This window comes from Linepithema humile, chromosome 1 (genome assembly GCF_040581485.1).
Source record: "Linepithema humile isolate Giens D197 chromosome 1, Lhum_UNIL_v1.0, whole genome shotgun sequence".
NCBI classification, from domain to species: Eukaryota; Metazoa; Arthropoda; class Insecta; order Hymenoptera; family Formicidae; genus Linepithema; species Linepithema humile.
The window spans coordinates 43,081,048-43,103,225 of NC_090128.1; the positions used below are offsets into that span (position 1 = coordinate 43,081,048).

General features: G+C 31.2%; 1 protein-coding gene across 3 annotated transcripts; it reads right to left on the bottom strand.

Annotated features, from left to right (window-relative positions):
• Positions 1-11: 11 nt before the first annotated feature.
• Positions 12-12,560, bottom strand: LOC105675048 (solute carrier family 41 member 3-like). 3 transcript variants are annotated; one of them, XM_012371841.2, is made up of 9 exons: positions 12,092-12,559; positions 9,050-9,163; positions 7,348-7,614; positions 5,543-5,814; positions 4,404-4,728; positions 3,415-3,709; positions 3,004-3,209; positions 2,591-2,742; positions 12-2,506 (listed from the first exon to the last, which is right to left on the bottom strand). In XM_012371841.2, exons 3-9 carry the CDS (start codon positions 7,610-7,612, stop codon positions 2,324-2,326), a joined length of 1,698 nt encoding a protein of 565 aa, XP_012227264.1. In that variant the 5' UTR covers positions 7,613-7,614; positions 9,050-9,163; positions 12,092-12,559; the 3' UTR covers positions 12-2,323. The 3 variants fall into 3 exon arrangements, with proteins under 3 accessions (XP_012227264.1, XP_067217202.1, XP_067217201.1); XM_067361101.1 differs by lacking the exon at positions 9,050-9,163 and having other exon boundaries at positions 12,092-12,560; XM_067361100.1 differs by lacking the exons at positions 9,050-9,163; positions 12,092-12,559 and adding an exon at positions 8,003-8,664.
• Positions 12,561-22,178: the final 9,618 nt, after the last annotated feature.

A 22,178-nucleotide genomic window follows, 5' to 3' on the forward strand; every position in this document is an offset into this window, starting at 1 on the left:
AAACAAGTATATTCAGGCTTTTTCTGTATTTATTTTTCAAATGTTGCAAATTAAAAAATCGAAAAATTGAAACATATACATCGCTTAGTCATTATTTAAAATAACTAATTGAACAGTTATTTGAAAGCTTCATGTACAATGTATTTTGTACTCATGAGATTGTTGTGATTTCTTATGATATGGTAGATGATACGTTATAAAATACACGGAGTACATTTTTGTAATTTTTCTAAATAAATCTTTTAAAACAATATTACTTACTAAATATAGTATTATTTAAACTTAATTTGTTTATTTAAAATAATAGTAAAAATATTATATTTTTTAAAAACCATTGATTATAGAATAAGAATATTGATATTGTAATTTGATTAATAATTACATTTTTGAAGAATAGAAATACTGTAATGCTCAATAAATTCTGATCAAAAAATTATCAATTTTATATTATTTGCACAATTGCATTATTTATCTATCTAAACAATAGATTAAATAACAATGATACATCCGTGATTTATATTGATTTATGAATAATGCTGAGATACTAACATTGTTGAGAAAATATTATTGACTTATTGGATATAGTGTTCAATAAAAATTGAAATTGTTCTAAATATGATTCCTTAAAATGTATACATATAAAAAATATTTAAATATTTCAAACACGAATATATAAAGGTACTTGACAGATATCTATAAAAATAATCCGTTTCTGAAAAATTGTATAAAATTGGGCAAGTATTAATTTTTACCAAAATTTTAATACGTTGAACGCCGGTTGCATTATTTTCGTTTTGTGTATCACAAAATTCATTAATATTACACTACACTCCCAAAATAAGTAACAAAAATTAAGAAAATTATTTAATACAACTACTAAATTTACTAATATTTAAATATAATTTCGACAAAATATTTACTTGGCAATGTGAAATATTTTTACTACGACGCTCAACATATTACAAATGGACATTCAAAACGCGTATTTCTCGCGTGTATGAAGACAAATAATTGATAGACTAATTACTCGGCATTGTCCGAGCAGCATGTTACGTAACGCGTGTCCTGATGACTGTTTTACGTAATTAAATATAGTACACGTAAGATAGCGACGAAGAACGACAATCCGTGTTTGCTTTAATAATACGCGATTAAAATGCTGCGTGCTTAAACATCCTGCCAACGTTTTAATCAAACTACAATTGCGTTGCAATTATATTATTACGCAATTAAATAATGTCTTATTTGTCTTATTTGTCGCGGTAGGATAAACGTGCCGAATATCCTGCGACTTTTAAAGATATACGGATTCTTGGCAACGCGGCAATTGTTTATTCACGGCTTCGTTCATGGCCACGCTTTTGTAAATTATGATCGCTGTCGTTTAAAGTCATGTCGCTTAAAATTAAAACATGTCGCAACACGAACGTGCTTCCTGCTTACTTACTAGTGTTGCGACGCGTATCTTTCGTCAAGACAACGTAAGTGTCTAAAAATATTGATCTAAAACGCAAAAAAAAACATCTCAAGAATGTTTCAAAAATTTATAATTACCTTTCAAGCGTCTTGGCAACGTTTGAATGTTTAAATGTTGAAAAATTTGAAACTTTTTGAGACATTTTTTTATATATTCTTTGAACTTTTGTATTGTTTGCTATTAAATTAACTAGTCTTTTGCTAATCCAGGGAGAAATACAGGTCGAAGAAACGTCTAATAGACATCTAATAGAAGTCTATAAACATCTAATAGACGTTTCTTCGACCTATATTTCTTCCTGGGTGTTTGCATAAAGTCATGCCAGCGAATAAACATGCGATATAAAATGAAAAATTGTGCTTTTTACAAATAGAACTAATCTTGACTAATAGATTTTGCCTAAATAACACGCATCATTTCTTTATACAAGTAAACTGCTGATATTCTCTTTTTCTCAGACAACACGTATGTATGTCTTAAAGACATCTGAAAGACGTTCAAAAGATATTTAAAATCTTGAAGATTTCAGAACATGCGTGTTGCTGGGTTTATATTATTTTTAATGGTAAAGGTATATTCATAATTTGAGTATTTCTCTCATTGACATCTTGTCCTATTTTTCTGAGAATTCTGTCGTTCGGTTATTTCTCACTCAGTTTCGCGAGTCACTTAGAATAAACGCCACGAAACAGCGCACTCTAATTATTTTGACAACGCAAATATTCGATTAACTTATTCTAACGTCTCGTCATGACAAAATCAACCACCATTAAAAGCTGTTTGCACTGTAACCACCTTAATAACCACCTTGATTTTAACTCAAATCTATGTTTATATTACATAGACTCATGGTAAAACGCAATACGGTCTAAATATTGAGTGTATGAAGAAGAAGGCCAATGCTAGCAGTAATGATCCGCTGAGATCGCCTAGTGCTGTTAAGTAAGGTATAGCCGAGTTGTCAGGATCGATTTTGAACCTCCACATTGCGTGTATAATTATGTGCGCGACGTACAACAGAAGCATCACCTAAAAAAATAATTTTGTTATAATTGCTTTGATTATGTTTTTATTTAAAGTGAAAAATAACAACAAACACATCGTGTAACTTACCTGAAACATGGAAGCGATTAAGTAAGAGACTACGAAATACGCGTGTATTTTACAAGACAAGTCTGGATTCAAGGCATTGGCGATAAAGACAAAAACCAATTGACCAGGGATCACCATAGCAATGAGCAATCTGGCGGTCTTAGCATACGGTGCTGTTTGTAAAAAAAAAAATAATCAAATATTAAACACATTGATTCCTACATTAAAAATGTATTATTAAAGAAATATTATACAATTGGAATGTGTTAATTATTTTAGATAAAAGAAACAAACACGTATAAACAAGAGAAGAAAATTTATACAAAAATTATATTAGTGATAATTTGAAGAGAAATGTTTGAAAGTATATCTTGTAATTTCTTAGAGAATATTTTTCAAAATAAATCAGAGAAAATTGTTATAAAATTACGTACATCCTGCAAAAAGCGCAGACCACGGCAACACCCAGATTTTGCCATGAAGCGGCAGAATTCCCATGATAGAGGACTGATGTAACATAGTTGACATTCGAGATGCTTGCACCGACACTAGATTGCCGCCAATTCCATTGATGACTGGTTGGAAAACTTCAGATCCGGGATATTCATGGATCATTTTCTCAAGAACTAATCCGCCTCCGCTGAAAATAATACACAATACATTAACAACTAAACGGCTTAAATTAACAAGATAACATAGTAACAACATAGACAAATAAATTAAAAATATAAACAAAGCCAAAAGATAGAATTAAGTGATACAACAAACAAAAATTAATTGAAACTAATTAAAACGGTTAATAATATAATCGCAAAAGACAAATGCATAAGCCATTTTGCACTAACCCGCTGATTAGAAGAGCAGACAGGATAGGAATCCAACCAGACTTCAATACACTTCTTGTATATTTGTTCTTCAGCACTATCAGAGTCCAAATTGGCAAGAGCACCAAAAAGACCGCGAAAACAACATATAATACCCATATGCTATCGTTTAATTTCAAGTGAAATTTCGATGCAATAAAAGAAAGTAAACTGATGGACACGACATCACCGATAGATGCAGCTAAAGGAGTCGCCAGATTGTCTGGGTTCATCTTGTACCGATAAGATAGCATAATTACGGCTATCATAACAAAATCTGTAGAAAAAAAATTATTTGTTGGTAATTTAAAAATTTTGAATTGTTGATATATGCTTTTATTAAAGGAATTAGCATAAAAATTTGCATTTAAATTTAACAATTTAAAGATTAGCAAGAAAGAACGAAAAAAAGTAATAAAACCGAGAGAAAAATATTTGTATATTTGATATTGCATAATATTATAATTATAAATGCAACAAATATAACGAATTGCTTAGTAAAGTTGTATTTACTGTCTATTTTATGTGAAAAGATAATATTATATTCGTAATTAAACACCAGCTTCATTGTATTCATTGTGAATAAATTCCTTAAATGAGCAAATATTTGCAAATTTACTATCACAAGCAAAGAAATTAATTGTAATTTTTTCTAGATCGAAAATGTTCGTAAAGCGAAGAAGAGAAAAAAATTTCCACGGTGACAAAAAATTTCACGGTACAAAAAAAAAGAATACTTTTTTTTTATACGAGTATATGACAGACGACATGCATGAAAAATGCGATGTACATATATCTGTTAGTACAACACGACGCTTGATAAAACTGCAGACCGCGATAGCAATTATTGTTAATGTCAATTGCTGATAAACGGCAAGCGGATAATTACTCCACGCAAATGTCGATTTATGAGAATGAGTAAATTGCGTTCATTAATCAATGTTTAATAAGCCGGCGAGAGGATGGTTTACCTAAGATAAAGCAGGAACTGGTCGCCGTGCATATGCACGATACCGCGAGCAGCAGCGCATCATCCCAGACGAAGCGGTTTCCATTGAGCGTGCCTACTCCCATGCCGAATAACGATAGACAAATGGCTGCGACGATCGCCTGAATCTGCACCAGGGCGATGTTTCCAATGATCATCTTAACAATTTCTCGCCGGTTCGTCATGTTGCCTAAATTTGCCTGAGTACACAAACGCGACGCCAAACACATATCGAGATTACCCTTTAAACCTTGCAGCGCCGTAGTCAGGATTAATAATTGAGGAACTTCTTTGAACGCTACCTGGTCCTGCAATTAAATACGTTGAGATTAAGTACATGAGTCAAATTTATGAAAGATAAATTCATTATTATTTCAATTGTTACGGCAAAGTAACAAATAAATTGCTATGTGAATGTTTTTGAAGTCGATCGTAATTTCTTGTTCAATGCACTCTAGAAACTAGTATGTATAATATATATTATGATAAAAAATCTTTATATATATATATATATATATATATATATATACTCTCGTTTTTTGCTATGTAAAAATAAAGAGCTATTCGAGAATAATGCTTCTGTAATATTGTTCTTTATCTTAACATGAAAAATGGACAAAGAAAATGTGATTAAAATGATGAAAGTTCAAGATACACAGTATATAATTAACTAATTTTTATCGTAATATATGTTGACGAAAGATAATAAGTCATTGTTCGTTCATTTTAAAGAAAAACGGTTCAAGATTAATATAAAACGCGCGATAAGAATAGACATGCGGTCATATCGCTCGCAACTAATTGTAAACCGATTTCTTGACCTCCTTTAAATAAATAAGTTAAAAATACCAAAATATAGATAAATGTACTGACTGTCTGAAATTTCTCTCTGAAACGTACGTACAAACAAGTGAGAGAGCGACAGCGCGTTCTACTTTTATAATCGATAAAATGCATTCGGTCTGATAAACGAAGATGAGACCGATTTCGATGCCATCTTCGATAAGAATAGACTGTTCTTTTATCTTCGGATAAATATTTCATTAACAAGAGGAGAATTTAGTGATTTTTTTCGTGATTTTGTGCTTTTATCGGCGCTTTTATGTGCTTTATAAGCCTTACCTTCGCATAGGTAAGGACACGACCAGCACCAATGGTGCCCATACCAGCGATGAAAAAGGGCACCGACACTTGAAGAATCGTGTAATACCATTTTTCGTTTCTGATGTCCTTCTTATTTTCATTTGAGCCATTAGGATAGTCCGGATCGGGATCTGAGACGGCAACCGATGTGATCGTTACTATAGAGCTTCCGCTGGATAGAGACCCACCTCCGTCATTACCGTTGGACATATTTTTCGTATCTTTCTGGCCGCCAATTGTCTTCAGGCCCGCTGTAAATGCATTAGTACATGTTAAATAAATTTCTCGTCAAATCATAGACAAATAGAAAGTTTGGATTTCAAAATTTGGAAGTTAATGGCATTATTAAAAAAAAAAAAAAAAAATTAAAAAACAGAGTAATTTATTAAAATTTAACGTTTAATTATTTTTTTTTTAGATCGTGGCTAAGTATCTTTATAACTTGTTTAATTGATTGCTTTAAAATGCTATTTAATGCTAATTAAGAGAATAAAATTAATTATGTTTCTAACAATTTGGTGATTGCTTTCCTAGCGCCTCTCAACTGCCTCATGTTATTATCGTCGTGATTGTAAACAAAGTTGATTCCACAAAGGCATGTAAACGATAGGAAATAATCACTGAACATGTCTCTTCTCGGTGTCGTCATCATAAATTGACGCGAGTTCATGATACTTTGAATTCTCGATAGTCGAGGGACACTGAGCGGGTAAAATTATCGAAGAGTCACTTTGTGTCGTCATTATTACCGCTATTGTATTCACCGTGTGACCGTTTCTCTATTATACGATTTGTCATATCGTGACTTGAGATATAATAAGGCCGACTCTCAGCTCTTATAACTGTGGAATTTTGTGTTTCAAAGCGACGCGACAAATCTCGCGATAGTGTCATCGTTGAGTTACATTATTCGAATTTGCCAATTCTTTCAAATATTTTACATTTCGCTATATATTGTACTTTCACGTTTGCCAACATTACTTAAAGTTTGTGTATTTATTAAAGTTTTTTTATTTATTTATTTATTTATTTTTTTTTATTTATTTATTAAAAATTTATTTAAAGTTGTTTAAAGCGCTAAAATTCGTGTGTTAAATAAGTGATATACATGTGATGTGCATGAAGTTTTCACGTGGCTCAATATTATCATTTTAGTGGTATGTATATGGCGTTTTCCGTATATTGCTATTACTTTCAGTCGAGGATCGTAATGCATTTTGATAGCGTATCGCCGTTGCACTATTTTGTAATAAAATTTTTTACATCTATCGTTAATGTGATAATTATTAGGTAAATAAGATAAAGCGTCAGAAAGCAGAGCAAAGCGAAAGATCGTTAAGCGCAAATTGATAAGTCGATAAGCCATTTTATTTCAAGTGTACGCTTGCATAGAAATTGCAACTGTACTTTTAATTATATTCAAATAGATTCAATCTCAAGCGTCATAGACACACAGAGATGTCTATCTTTATTCGTGAGAATGGAAATCACTCGATACTGATGAAATACTGATTTAAATCAGTTGTTAATGTAAAACATAAAACTTTTTTTTCATTAATCTCAACACACAAACGTACATGCAAGTGCATGCACGCACGCTTTTATATATGCTCACTGTGTAAATTTGTCGTCAGCATTTGTTGCTTCTCATCTTCGATACACGCGAGATTTTCGGAATTAGTATGATTATGTAAATATAATCCCGTGTAAGAATCGATGTGCTCATGTGCTTATATACATTCGCTTTCATTTATATTAATCTTGTGGTTAACGGTTTTTCTTACCGGCAACTTTTTTCACAACGACAGGCTCCGTATTGATGTTGTCCGTGTGCAATTTTTTTTCGTCGATCTTGTCTACACTATCGAATTTCAGCGTGTAGTTATCCTGTCCGCCCGACATTGTAACACGGGGTATAGTGAAGGCCTGATCTTTGACTCTTCCGGCGTTAGCATCGTCTGCTAGATTATCATTCTGGTTATTATGTGGCGTGAGACCTGTGCCGTTTAATAATGTCGGCTCAGTCGTCGAGTCCGGAAAAGCGACCATACCTGAAATCCAATAATTAAATTGCATCGAAGTCTTATTCAATGACAATACAATATTCTTAATTGTGAATTAATCAATTAATAAATAAAATGCTGAGAATCATATTTATAAACGAAACAATTTAGCATTTTTTGGAAAAAGGAAATTAAATTAATGGAGTTATTAAAAACATTATTGTATATAATATTTATAAAAATTATAATAATATTTAATATTTACTAAAAAAAGCACTGACAAATAATAACTACTTATTTATTTTATTTATGATCAATATTTTTTGCGCAATGTACTAAATTAATGTTATTATTTTTACATACAGAAAAAAATGTTTACACACAGAAAGAAATTTTCATAAAATTCTTATAACTTAATTACGCGGTTTGCACTCACTTTCTCTTTACTGTACTACATGCCAAGTAACTGCTTTACGCAATATCTGGCTTAGAAGTATGATAAAATAAAGTAATTTATGTTATTATATGACGAGATATAATGTACAATAATATAAATGATAAAATAAACGCGATTCTGTTTTTAAATATTTTACTTTAGAGTTAGCTAACAGACGATGTTGCTCTTCCAAGCGACGAACGAGAACTAAGCTTTGTGAAGAGATGTGAGATGGACCTTCGTTTAAAAGGGAATATAATAAAGGAAAATAGCTAAAAAGTTATAGTTTTGACTAAAATACGTATTAATCTCTTAGGAAATTCTTTAGGGAATCTTTCTTAGGGAATCTTTAGGGAATTAGAAATTTTCTTAGAAATTTTTTTGTCTAAAATGAAAAGAGCACATAACAATGCTTAGTTTAGACGCCGAAAAAATTAGTATTGCATCCATATGGTCGTTTCAACAAAAACTTTCTTTTTCGGACCGAAGACGACAATGCTGTGATCCATCTTCATTTTGAATGTCACGTTCGGAAAACAAAGATTATAAGATTGTTACACGTGTCAGACAGCAGTTAGCGGGACCACCAGCTGAGAAGAACTATTAGCAAGAAAATTGACAATTTATTTCTTAGAACTTGTAATAAATTAAAATTTCTTAGAACAACATAAAATAGAGTCTATGTGTGAGCGTAAAATCGAAAAAAAAAAAAACATTCACAGTTGTTATACTGCCATATATAATTAATTCTACTACAATTAAATTTTATAGATACTTTTTTATTATAATCCCAAGCCAAACACATATAATATGTAAAAATTCTCAGCGATTTATTTATCTTCGATAAATATGTAACACTTGACACGATAGAGAAATATGGAAAATAATTTGCAAATAAAAGTTTCACGAAACTACATGTGTGTATATATCATATAGATAAATTTTACTAATGACGTATTGTAATAATAAATCAAATATTTGCAGTTAACTGTGTGCGTACATCATTATTTGTAATACTGTTATATCATAATTAATGCGTGTGCATACCGAATCCGGTGCTGATGTATGATATTGTAATATGTTGTTTTGCAGATCTTAGGATCGACCTGCGATAATCTCACGTCGGATCTGCCTGTTTCTGCAAGTTTAGACCTATAAAAACTGAAAATGCAATGTTATAATACACCGTTCGAAATATCCGGAAAACTGTTCGTTGCATTTAAATAATGCGCGATAGTACGCTATCGGTATTACGTGTTGTAACAATTTTAGCACTTATCGCGCAACGGTTTATTGTTGCTGTTAAATTTATTATAATTATACAGGGTGTCCATACCACCAGCGCCATCCATTTAAAACCGAGGGAAGTGAATTTGATCAAAAATCCCAAAAATTTTGGTAAGTAAATCGGATACGCTTTATCAAATGGTGATATTTTCAACTTGCGGTTCTGAACGTCAATGGGCTATTCAGTCCGAAAGTCGGTTTTTTTAAATGGCACGTGGTATTTTTTATCGCAGATCCGAATTCTAAGTAAAAAAATACGAAACTATTGCCTGAAATTTTCCTTGGAAATGCCTTGATTGATCATGAAATAATCTCGAAAGTAAGAGCACGTGAGATCATCCGTTCATCGCTTTCGTAGCCTACTTCCGGTTGAAACCGGAAGTTGAGATCACCATTTGATAGAGCGTATTCGATTTACTTATTAAGATTTATTTTTCGGATTTTGGATGAAAACCACTTTCTGTTATAAAAGCGGTGTATATCTATGTTTTTTGGTTTAAGTATCTGCACTTCCGCGTTAAAAAGAAAAAAAAGTGAGCTGATTAATGACGAAGATACAAAAGTGCAAAGACAAGGGAAATGAGAGATCTGGAATTTAAAAATCACCATATATGCCGACATGTATCATTTGCATACACTCAAGGATCTTTAAACAGTAGACGATTTCGTACGTTTGCACTCGCGTTTTACGAACTCGCCTAAGAACTAACGCGTTTGTCACGGATATCTTACAAACGTATAAAATCAATAGTTTAATATAAACCTAATCATTCGCTGGCGTTAGGCATAATTCATACACGACAATAAGAACGTCCGTCAAACAAAAGCGATCGATGTCAAATAATGGTGAACGGTTTGGCGCACGTACTTTCGTGTCGCACGTTGCTTGCAAAAACGATATCAGTCGTAATTTTTTGTTTTTTTTACTTGTTAAAATTCCTACTATAAAATTGTAGTATTTTTGGATTGATAATTTCGTCTACTCATTCAACTAACGATGGCGCACAATAACATAGCTAGAAAACAACACGGTTGTCTATTAAAGTTTTTAATAAATTACCTAATTTTATTTAAAGTAATTAACATTATAAATTTTATTGGTAAAACTAGAGTAACTTAAAGGCATGTTAAACTCTCGGTAATAAGTAGCGACGCACTTAGCAATAAGCTAATTAGCATAAAAACTCCCATTGGTCGAAAGTAAAGTATTTTGTATCAGTGATTGTTGTTTTGGCCTTCAGCAATTGATAACGATAGTCGTGGCTGGTCAAGTCATTGCTCTAGACAGGCTTGCTCTCATGTAATGCAATATGCAGAATCAGCAAGAACGTCGTCGGGATGATAGAGGCAACCAGAACTCATTCGTATCATTTAATCTGATCGCACGTGTCGCGAGAATTGAATTACGTCCGCGTGTGCGGGAAAGGGGCGCGCGCGCGTTTTTTGCCACGTTTGCCCATAGAGTTTTGTGATTTTTGACTTGTAAAAATAACAAAATATATTTTAGATAAAGTCAATCGTGCGAGTATTCCATAATATTTTGTTAAACTTAGAGATTATTATTAATCGAGACTTCAGATAAAATCAATCATGCGATTTGACAACATTTTGTTAAACATAGAGATTATTATTAATCGAGACTTGATAGAGAGAGATCAATTGTATAAATAAAAAACAAATAATAAAAAATAAAATATAGAAAAATTTTATAATTTATGACCATGTGATAGCGCTCTATGAGTTATATCCGGACAAATAAGCAAAAACCGATATGATCGGCGCATGAATTTTCAATAGCGTCACAAAGGTTACTGATAATCAACTACTTCTATTTGAATTTAATAATAAATTAAATTTAAAAGATTATCAATGAATCTTGATAGATCTGCAAGATAATGTTAGTTATCATATTTACTAAATTTAATTCAACAATTGATATAATAAATAATTGATTGATCACTCGATTAATCATAGTAGATTGCTATCTCTATTATTATTCTTTTTAAAATGTATAATTTTAATCTGTTCATAACTTTTATCACTGATTATTTATTTTGATTATATTAACAAATTTGATGCTAGTATAATATGGCAATTTTGTTTAGTGTTTACGTATGATCGTGTACATCTCAATTGAAGATACCTACATCTATCAGTCACTCTGTAAATTGTGTCGCGCTAAATACACATACATGTCTCATGATAGATTACCATATTATTATTTTATTCGATATATATAATTCTCTTGAACAAAATACATTTATAATTAGATAAATAATATACTTCTACTTTAAACTTTTTATTTGACTATGTAACTCTTTTATTAAAAATCGCACGAGATAATTATTTCACATATACATTAATTTTTATTTTACATCATGTTTTCCTATTAAGTATTTGTCTACTTGTAAAACATGCAGTTCATTTAGTAATGTTTTATTTCTTCTAAACTTAACTTATTTGATTTCTATTTTATATTTACAAATTATATTTACAAATGTCATATTTTAAACGTAGAAAATGATTTAATTTTTTCTCTGAAACAAAACACTTAAAAGAATTGGAATATTGAATATGAAAATTTATGAACACTCTCACACGCGATAATGCGTGTCACTAAGCGATTCACTAATGTTAGCGATGTTGTACTTGTACTGTTCGGGATTAAAGTTTAAATCTCAGTTGTACTCGTATATCGATAATCACTATCAACCGATGACTCTGTGACTATAACAACAAAACTCTCAGGATTACACCAATCACTGATAACAAAATTTCTAGATATCACGTATCGATACTTACATAGGAAGCTCACATTGAATCTGCGCCAGCGTGTCGAAATTCACTAATAGAGCTCTCGTTCTTGGAATATTCGTTAACAATGATAATGGTTTCAGCAGTCTAGACAACAGTTCCAGCCTCGATTTGTACACGACCACGATTGTACGGTTCCGATATTCTACACGTGCCCTTTTAAATGATTTACGCGATTTGCGTAAAGCGATCCACAAGAAGTTCGAGCACTTTGTCAAGACTTCCAGCGTTATTAAGTACACTATACGATTGATGAAGAAAACCAATTTTCCACTTTTGATTTTCGGAGCGCATGGAGGTGCCTGCGTGCCGCGCGCGAGTCAACTTGACTGATAAAAGAAAGCGTAGTTTGATTGTCAGTCCTCCTTCTCGTTCTCATCGGGCGCTTGTGTGTCTACCTCGTCAATGTATGCACGTGCGCTATCTCGTCGGCCGTAGTGGGAGCCAGATCCTAAGGTGAATCGCTAAGATCGATTCGCGAACGTCTGGGAAATTAATCGGGTTCCCTCCCACTCGACTTTAAGGGTGGGGGAGTCGTCAATTGATTGAGTTCAAAAAGAGTAGAGTGTCATTGGAAATTATGCTTACTTAGAGATTTATCCTTAAAGAGAATACAATTTCATGATTCTGCGGAAACAGGATTTCTTCTAGCTTTTTATGCAATAAAGAATGACATTTCCAGTAGATAATTATACAATCGTTTAAAGTGAAATATTCTGATAGCTTGATGCATAATGCATTAGCATGATAATATTAGAAGAATTATTGATTCTTGAAATAAAGAGACATTCAAATTTAGATGACAATTTATTTGCAAAGTCTATAAAAGTTTATTCCAGTTTTACTTAAACTACTTATTTTCTTATTAACTTAAAAACTACTTATTAAGAAAGATATTATTTGATAATTTATACAAATGTTTTATAGAAATATTTTAAAATATGATTATACTTATATGAGATATATGTAAAATTTATTAGATATATGTTTTGTTAAAATTTTTCTCCAAGAATTTTCAATACACAATTTTTGAAATACTTTTTTAAACCTTTAGTGAAAAAAGAAACTTTTGTTTTATAAAAATTTTATAAAATAAATAGTCTATCACATGCGTGTTCGGTATACTTTTAATAATCTTTGACAATGTCAAAATGCTAGGTGTATAAATTTTTAATTGCTTTGTTGTTATGAAAATGGCATTGGTATTATTATTTAAGCTTGACGTAAGTCGACTTGCGTCACTGAATCGCTAATTCGGTTTTATAATATTTCATTTGAAACGATTGTCAGCGTGTTTCAAAATGAGTCACAAATTGATTTGTGACTTTCGAAACACCTATCAACATATCTTTAACTTCTGTTTAACCTGACGAATGTATATGTTGTCCTTTACACGTATCCTATAAATATCGATGTACGTAATTCGTATTCCGTGCACGTAGACGACCTTACATCGTTGGGATCTACGTTATTTTTTTGTAACCATCAGAAACGGGGAAGTACTAAGTTCGATAGTAAAGATCCTTATTTTTCGTTTGACTTATCGCAAATTGCTTCATGTCAGATTATGCGCATGTTGACAATGACGGGCGCTGTTATCTTGAGTGATTAGTAATGACAATTTCTACCTATTGCCAAGTGCGATTCGGCAGTTTCGATCAGTGATCACGTAGCTCGATTAAAATCAAGTACGAGAAGGTCCTTCAAAAGAAGGTCTCGAAGCAATTCTCATAGTGTGGTGCATTCGTAAATAACTCTTTGTAAAGTCATTATTTATGAATAATCATTTTTAAGTCTTTTATTATTAATCATTAAAACAATTACTAAAAAGTTACATTAATTATTACTAGAAGTAAATTTTGTTTGTTTTTTACTTTAATTATTTATCAAAATTAAAACATATTTTATCAATTATTCAAGGAAATATATAAATAACAAACAATAAATTTTGTTGAAATTTGTCATTACTTGAATTGGCGGAAAATCCGCCAATAAAATTATGTATATTAATTTTGTAACATATCCGAATAATAATTACTACACATATACAATTATGTAGACATATTCTCAAATTATTAGTAATTATCAGTAATTTTCAATTTTTTTTAAATTGAAAGATATAATAAGATTATATATATGGCGCATTTTTGTAATCTAGTAAGTTCTTTGTAGACAGTAAGTCTAGATGACAGTCTTGTTCGTAAGAGATAAACTTAGTATTTGAGAAAGTAAAAATTTCCCTAACAACTGCCATTAATTGCACTCCTTGCGAACGTGCTCGACGACAAACAGATATGTAATCCAGTGCAAGTTGCAAAATCGGGTGCAAACTGATTATCACCGACTACATCAGACTAGTTAGATATCCCACTTATTATCCCCGCGAATGTTTTATATAGGCTTATCTATTAGCCGATATATATCACAGGTGCGTACGTTTGCAGTGTTATGTTTGTAAATGTACTGTCGCGCACGCGTATGCAAAGTTATTTGCCAATTAAATTTACGACGAAATTGATATAAATGTTAAACTGTTCTATATTGTACTTTAATAATATTCACCAATATTTTAATTATTCAAAAAATATCGATTGCGCAATAACACGGCAAAATGATGATAAATTGACAAGATATTGTTACATTATCCACGAAATCATGATTGATTCTTTGTGCTACGTGTATCGGGTACGTTTTCAATCATTAAAAATATTATCAAATATTACAATTAAAAATATGATGCGCTGTATAATCTAAAAAAACCGTTTGACCGATATGAGAGAGAGCATATTTTTCACACTGAGTTTCACAGTTTGCTGCGATAAATGGGTGTTGAGTAATGAGTTTACTTACCGATATCGATCCGTGGCTACGATTGCAATGTGTATGGCGACTCAGATATCGGTTTAGAAGATACATCCTGTACTTATGTGATACGGCAAATATATTTTTTCATAACTTTATACTTACTTACATTGTAGCTTTGTTGCGAGATCTGTGCATATATGAAAATAAATCGCGAGCTAAGTCAATTATTTACCGCAATATTTAAGTTGTCATTGAATAAAGTATAAACTATATTTTCTTTATTTCACGGAAGAGAAGAATTTAAAATAACATTTTCTGATATGCATAATTTAAAAAAAATTTTTTAAAATAATTATTAGAAGTCAAACACATGATTTTAATATCTAATATGCATAGAACTCTATAGCTATGCTACGATTTTAGATAAAAATTTAATTACTTTATTATAATATTTTTACATTTCCACAAAGAAAAATATTAATAAGTTTTTCCGATAATCGAGATTCAATTATATGTATATATACAAGTGTAAGTATAAATAAATTACACATTAATCAGTATTAAATCATAAAATTAAATAAATGTGATACAAATGAAATATTACGATATTTTATTTGAATGCATTTTTACAAAAAAGAAATTATACTAATTTTAATGACAAAAATCATATTTTATGACGTTTGAAATTATGCTATTATTTTCGATGACAATAATTTTCTCGTAAACTCAACGTATAACGCATTTTACCAAAAGGAAATGAGCTCAGGTATTTATTGGATTTACAGCCGCCGAGAGCGCGCAATAAAGCAGTTGTAAAATTTGTTTACACTGTATAGTATTCACGACATAGTGAACTACGCAAATGAGAGACGCGATATTCAAGACTTTTGTATTAGTAGCAGTGATGCAAACTCGAGCCGGCCAGCACCCGAGCACCGCGGTAGAGGAAGCACGCACACAAACGAGAATCGTGACGTCACACGTACGTGTGCGCTTCGTCGTTCAGTTTGTAGAAGCGAGTGGACATACGTGTTCCGTCTCCTTTTTATCAAAGCGACGTTGCGCGCTTGTTGCGTATGACAACGTGAAATGCTTTTTCAAGATTTATGTGATCTTGTAAAAAGTAAATAATATTGATATTAATAAAATATCAGAACATTAAATGTTTATGAATTATTAATATGCGTTAATTGCGATAGTTAATACTTTAGAGTTTAATATTATGTTATACAGGGTGTCTCATAACTACCGCTTAATACTTTAATAGTATCTTTTGGAGATAAAATAGAGTAAAGAATCTTAATACAAAAATATCAAGGCTACAATAGTTTTTAAGTTATAAACGATCAAAGATGCTAATGATGTCGCGTAGGACGCTCGCCTGGCACGCTCAGGTCCGCAATTACACGTACACGCGTACCGATCTGTCAACTGCTATTGATTTTTACAAGTCAGGTGATATTGATTTTTACTGCACAGCTGATTTTTCACGGACGTGAAATGCATGTGGATTTTCGACTCCAAATGTGAGAGTTGTGGCTGTTAAATGTAAAACGTGATGTAAATAAAATTTTATGGACAAAACCAGATTCCAATAATCGATTATACATGAACATTACGATATACTTATTGTATTTTCTGTATCAGATTAAAACGCTTACAATAAATACAATGTAACGCATCTTTATTGAAAACATTTTCATCTAGAAGAATCTAATTTTATACATTGTTATTAGAGAATTAAAATAGAGATTCTGATTTGGTCATTAAAATTTTATTTACGGACGAGTCATGTTTTACTGGTGAAGGAGTATTTAACAGTCACAAACAGTTGACAGTTTTATTATTAATTATTGAGTGGTCTTCCGCGCCACCCATGAGGTGCCACTTATAGCGCGTTAGGTTTTTCAACGTGGACCTTCGCCGGTAGCCCTATTATACCACATTGTATTTTAAATAGTAATATATATTATATTATATACTATTATATACTAACACTAATACTTTTTTTGTAGTATACTATTTAACTATGCTATACTATATTACTACGCTGTACTTTCAGGCATTATATAATAAAAAAAAACCAATTTTTTCATTTTTTATTTTATTTATTGAATATTACTTAATAAAAATATTTTTTATTATTGTGAGGCCGCCACGGCCCCCTCTACCGCCAGGGCCTCCTCTGCCGCCACGGCCTCCTCTGCTGCTACGGGCGCATCGTCCTCCGGTACCGCCACGTTCTCCTCTACCGCTGGCAAAGCCTCCTCGCTGGCGGTACCAGCGGGCCCTAGAGCGGCCGGCTCCTCTTCTTTTTCTTTCTAAAAAATTAATAATAGTATTTACAATTAGATTTACGATTGTATACTCGTATATTAATTAATAATTGTATTGTATGAAGTAAATAACTTACTAGCTTTGTTTTTTGGTTGCTGCTGTTGCGGCTGTTCCTGTTGCTGCTGTTGCGGCTGTTCCTGTTGCTGCTGCAGCTGCTGCAGCTGATACAGCTGTTGCTGTGTTTCCAGCTGTCGTTGTTGTTGTGCTTGTTGCTATGTTCTGTTATTATGTCTTACATTAATGTATGTAAGACATCACACTTATAAATAATAGATATGTGTTAAAAATATCTTCTTAGATAGACATACGATCGTATCTTGAATACATAATTACAGTACTTATTAGCAGCATTAAATAGTGATTTGCAATTGATTATAATTGTATGTTATTATAATTATATAATAATATGCTAATTATTTAATTTAATTTTTGCATATTCTGTATTTCTATTTAATTTAAATTTCTACATATTTGTCTATCTAGGTTGTCTGCAAAAGATCACATTTGTGACCTACTGGTGGATAAAAAATACGTTGTCAGCAAAAAACCCGGTCATCACACCCTAGATTGCACATGTTTGCTTCATTTACATTTCCTAATCGTATCCAATGTTTTCATACAAACATGTGCTACTTGGGAACTGTGAACGACAGGTAAAACAGATAAATCTTGTCTGCAAAAAATATAAGACATATATATATATATATATATATATATATATATATATATATTAAAAAAGAGACATATACACACACATATATATATATATATATATATATATATATATATGTGTGTGTATATGTCTCTTTTTTGCAGACATGAGACATATACATATGTCACTTTTTTGCAGACACGAGACATATACATATGTCTCTCTTTTGCAGACACGAGACACACACACACACGTGTGTGTGTGTGTGTGTGTGTGTGTGTGTGTGTCTATTAAATATAAGTCTCTATATATTTATATATATACAGACACATATTCATATATATCTCCCATTTGCAAACATAAAAAAATATTGAAATGTGGTATAATAGGGCTACAGGCGAAGGTCCACGTTGAAAAACCTAACGCGCTATAAGTGGCACCTCATGGGTGGCGCGGAAGACCACTCAATAATTAATAATAAAACTATTTGAGATTTAAATTAGGCTTGTAATCGATCAAAACTGTTATTATTTTCGTCAAAAATGAAAATAAAGATTCTGGTTTTGTCCATAAAATTTTATTTACAGACGAGTCACGCGGACCTGAGCGTGCCAGGCGAGCGTCCTACGCGACATCATTAGCATCTTTGATCGTTTATAACTTAAAAACTATTGTAGCCTTGATATTTTTGTATTAAGATTCTTTACTCTATTTTATCTCCAAAAGATACTATTAAAGTATTAAGCGGTAGTTATGAGACACCCTGTATAACATAATATTAAACTCTAAAGTATTAACTACCGCAATTAACGCATATTAATAATTCATAAACATTTAATGTTCTGATATTTTATTAATATCAATATTATTTACTTTTTACAAGATCACATAAATCTCGAAAAAGCATTTCACGTTGTCATACGCAACAAGCGCGCAACGTCGCTTTGATAAAAAGGAGACGGAACACGTATGTCCACTCGCTTCTACAAACTGAACGACGAAGCGCACACGTACGTGTGACGTCACGATTCTCGTTTGTGTGCGTGCTTCCTCTACCGCGGTGCTCGGGTGCTGGCCGGCTCGAGTTTGCATCACTGATTAGTAGTATAAAATGTTTTTAACGATATGCCGATAACAACAGCTCATCGTAATTTTATTGCAAATTATGTGTTTCTAAGTATTCATAAAAGTGTACATTGCTCTAATTGAGATCTAATAAATCATTGAGAATAATATTTCTAGAAAATCTGAAAGCATCACATTGCTCATGATATTAATACCATGTTTCAAGTTACATTCATAACAAGTAAGTAAATATGAAAATTTAACATAGACCAATTTTTGTATAGGATTATTTATATTTTAATCATATTAAACAGTTTAAACATATTAAACAGTGTCTTATAAAATTAACGAAAGCAAATATGCTAACATTCTATAATTGTAATGATACAATTATTAAATTAAATTATTAAATATTTTGTTAGATTAATTTTACTAAATTATCTTATATTTATGAAGTGTTAATTTTATTTAATTAGTGATATTTCTTATAATAAATTAATAAAATTTTTATCTTGTTTTTTTAGAAATATTTTATATATTGGAATTTCCATTATATTTCCAAATGAGTCATATTTGGTTACCGATTACGATGGACAATCACTTACTGATAACATTCCTCAAGCATACATAAAATCTTCACATGTTCTTCATTTGTCATTTATTTCACCAGCACGTCGTCTGATAATAATCAAATCCGAATTAAAATCATTCGTTAAATCAATACTTATACGTCATGCACTTGATTATCATTATGCTAACTCTCGGGATGTGACGTACAACATCTCTATTTATTTTTCTTCTTGTTTTCTTTACAGTAAGATGAACAGTTTTGATTTCTCACGATGGAAAAAAATGTATGACGTGTGATATAACTCGCTTTTCCAAGAATAAGCGGCTCGGTGGTTGCTTTGTATCTTCATCGGCAGACAGAAGATACTAGACAACAATTACGTTCACGTTTGTATGCGTATACGCACTTAGTTACCAGGTAAAAACTTATAAAGTTTGGTTTCCGCGTGGGACTTCCCGCGCGGAAAGAACGTACGCTCATTCACATTAATCTGCGATAGTTAGTTTCTATAAAAATGTCATCCATTCTTGTAATTTGTTATGTAACATTTTATTTTCCTTGCGCATACGTAATGTAATTTTGTGAAAACGTTTATCTTTTTATTTGCGTGCTTTAACGAGCAAATTTGATGTATAGATTGTGTTTCCAATTTCACAGCTTGCAGTTTGATGTGCAAAATCGGAATTCTTGCCTGCCATCTTGATAAACCATTCGGCTAAAGTTATGAAATCTGAAATGTGAAAGAAAAATGCATCAACGAGAAATGAACCCATTTAGGAAACGTTGTTCCATCTTTACAGCGTTACAATTGAATGATTTTGTTATGTAATACAAATCAAAAGTTTGAACTCAATTAAGAATATTTTGTAAATTTTTATATCTAAAATTTACATGAATAAAAAAATTGCTTATCTTTTATAATAATTTAACTAAAAATATTAATATATTAATATTTAATGTAAATATAAATATTTAATGAGAATATACTCGTGATTTCCTTTTGCAGAAAAAAATGTGACGTTTTTTGCAGTGAGAATAAATGATTTCGTAATAATTAACGCAACAGCTAAATTTACTTCAGAAACAAACTATTTCTTTCAAAAAAATATGTAGTTATTCATATATTTATAATATTATTTCCAAGAAGTATTTTAATGTATTATTAATGTAAAAATAACAAACAATTTCTTTCAAAAAAATATGTAGTTATTCGGATATTTTTAATATTATTTTCAAAAAGTATTTTAATGTATTATTAATGTAAAAATATTAATATATTAAATGTAATGTAGTGAGTTGTTGCGTTAGTTATTACGAAATCATTTATTCTCACTGCAAAAAACATCACATTTTTTTCTGCAAAAGGAAATCACGAGTATATTTTTTTATTACGTAAAACAGGAAATTGTCTTCTATCGCGTGTCGCGTCAAGATTTTGCAAGGCATGTATGTAGGAGATACAATCGCACGCTACTTAAATATGGTTAATCAAGAGGATTATATTACTGAAAGCTTATCGCAACTTGTACTATGTGTAAAAAATTGATTGTAACTATAACGTAATCGATTTAACGACTATTCCTTTTTTCTTGTTATGTCGATTTTATCAGATATGTGATTTATTGCAATTTTTATCAATTATTCGAGCGTATACAAGTTCTAGTTGTTTAAACGTTTATTATTATCATTTAGGTTAAGCAAATTATTATGATACAAATAATAAAATTGTCATTGAAAACGTTTACTTCAATTCATTTTATAAAAATTATATTTAAATATAAATCAATCTTCTTATTATAATTTTATTAGATTAACACTTTCGCGGCCGCTCACGTATTTGTACGTTCGTACTGCGATATAAGTCAGGAGCCGGTCACGTAATTTTACGTTTACTATTTTTTACATCAGTGTATTAGATTGTGTAATATGAAACGTCGGATTTTGCACGAGTTCAATATAATAGAGCGGCTGTCCAAGCGTTGAGCAGAGCCGAATGTATAACGGTCGCGAAAATGTTAATATTCTTTAAAGCTTTATTATTATTTTTTTATTTCGTTTTTTTTGTATTATTTTTACTTTTTAGGTTGACATATTCATATTTCAGAATGAAATTTTAAATTAGCTGTAAAAAATAAGCAATGATGATCGGGGAGGGGATAAGGGAAAGAACAACAAGAGTTTAATGTTTGTTAGACTATATTATTGGACATGTCCAACTATTCTTGGCTAACAAATAATATTTATCGACGAACAATGTAATTTCTATGAACTTACAATGTAATTTTGATTTTGAATATTTTGATTTTGGGTTCCTCCCTACCTTTCTTTTTTTTTTCACACGTTTTGTACCCTCAGTCGCTCGTCAGTGATCATGCTGACGGCCGCTCCGAAAACATGTCGCACACAGAGGAGAGATATATTAGGTAGAGTGCAGCGATGCACGCAAAAGAAATTACCTCTATGACAAATTATCGTCACGATCGTACGTGAATTTCAAAAATATTTCTCGGTCAAAGGTAAAAATATTTTTTTTTTTTTTTGACACCAAAGCACAGCACACTCTCCGTCACATATCACATATCTAATTTGTGTAAAAGAAATCAGTTCTCATTCCAATGGTTGTTATATCTTACATATTGAATTTA

What these genes read in the sequence shown, in the direction of transcription:
- LOC105675048 (XM_067361101.1), bottom strand. Translation starts at nt 7,612, where the DNA reads ATGGTCGCTTTTCCGGACTCGACGACTGAGCCGACATTATTAAACGGC. An exon ending in GTGTCCTTACCTATGCGAAG is followed by an intron (nt 4,729 to 5,542) that starts GTAAGGCTTATA and finishes ATTTAATTGCAG; the next exon opens with GACCAGGTAGCGTTCAAAGA. An exon ending in TAATCGCTTCCATGTTTCAG is followed by an intron (nt 2,507 to 2,590) that starts GTAAGTTACACG and finishes TTATTTTTTTAG; the next exon opens with GTGATGCTTCTGTTGTACGT.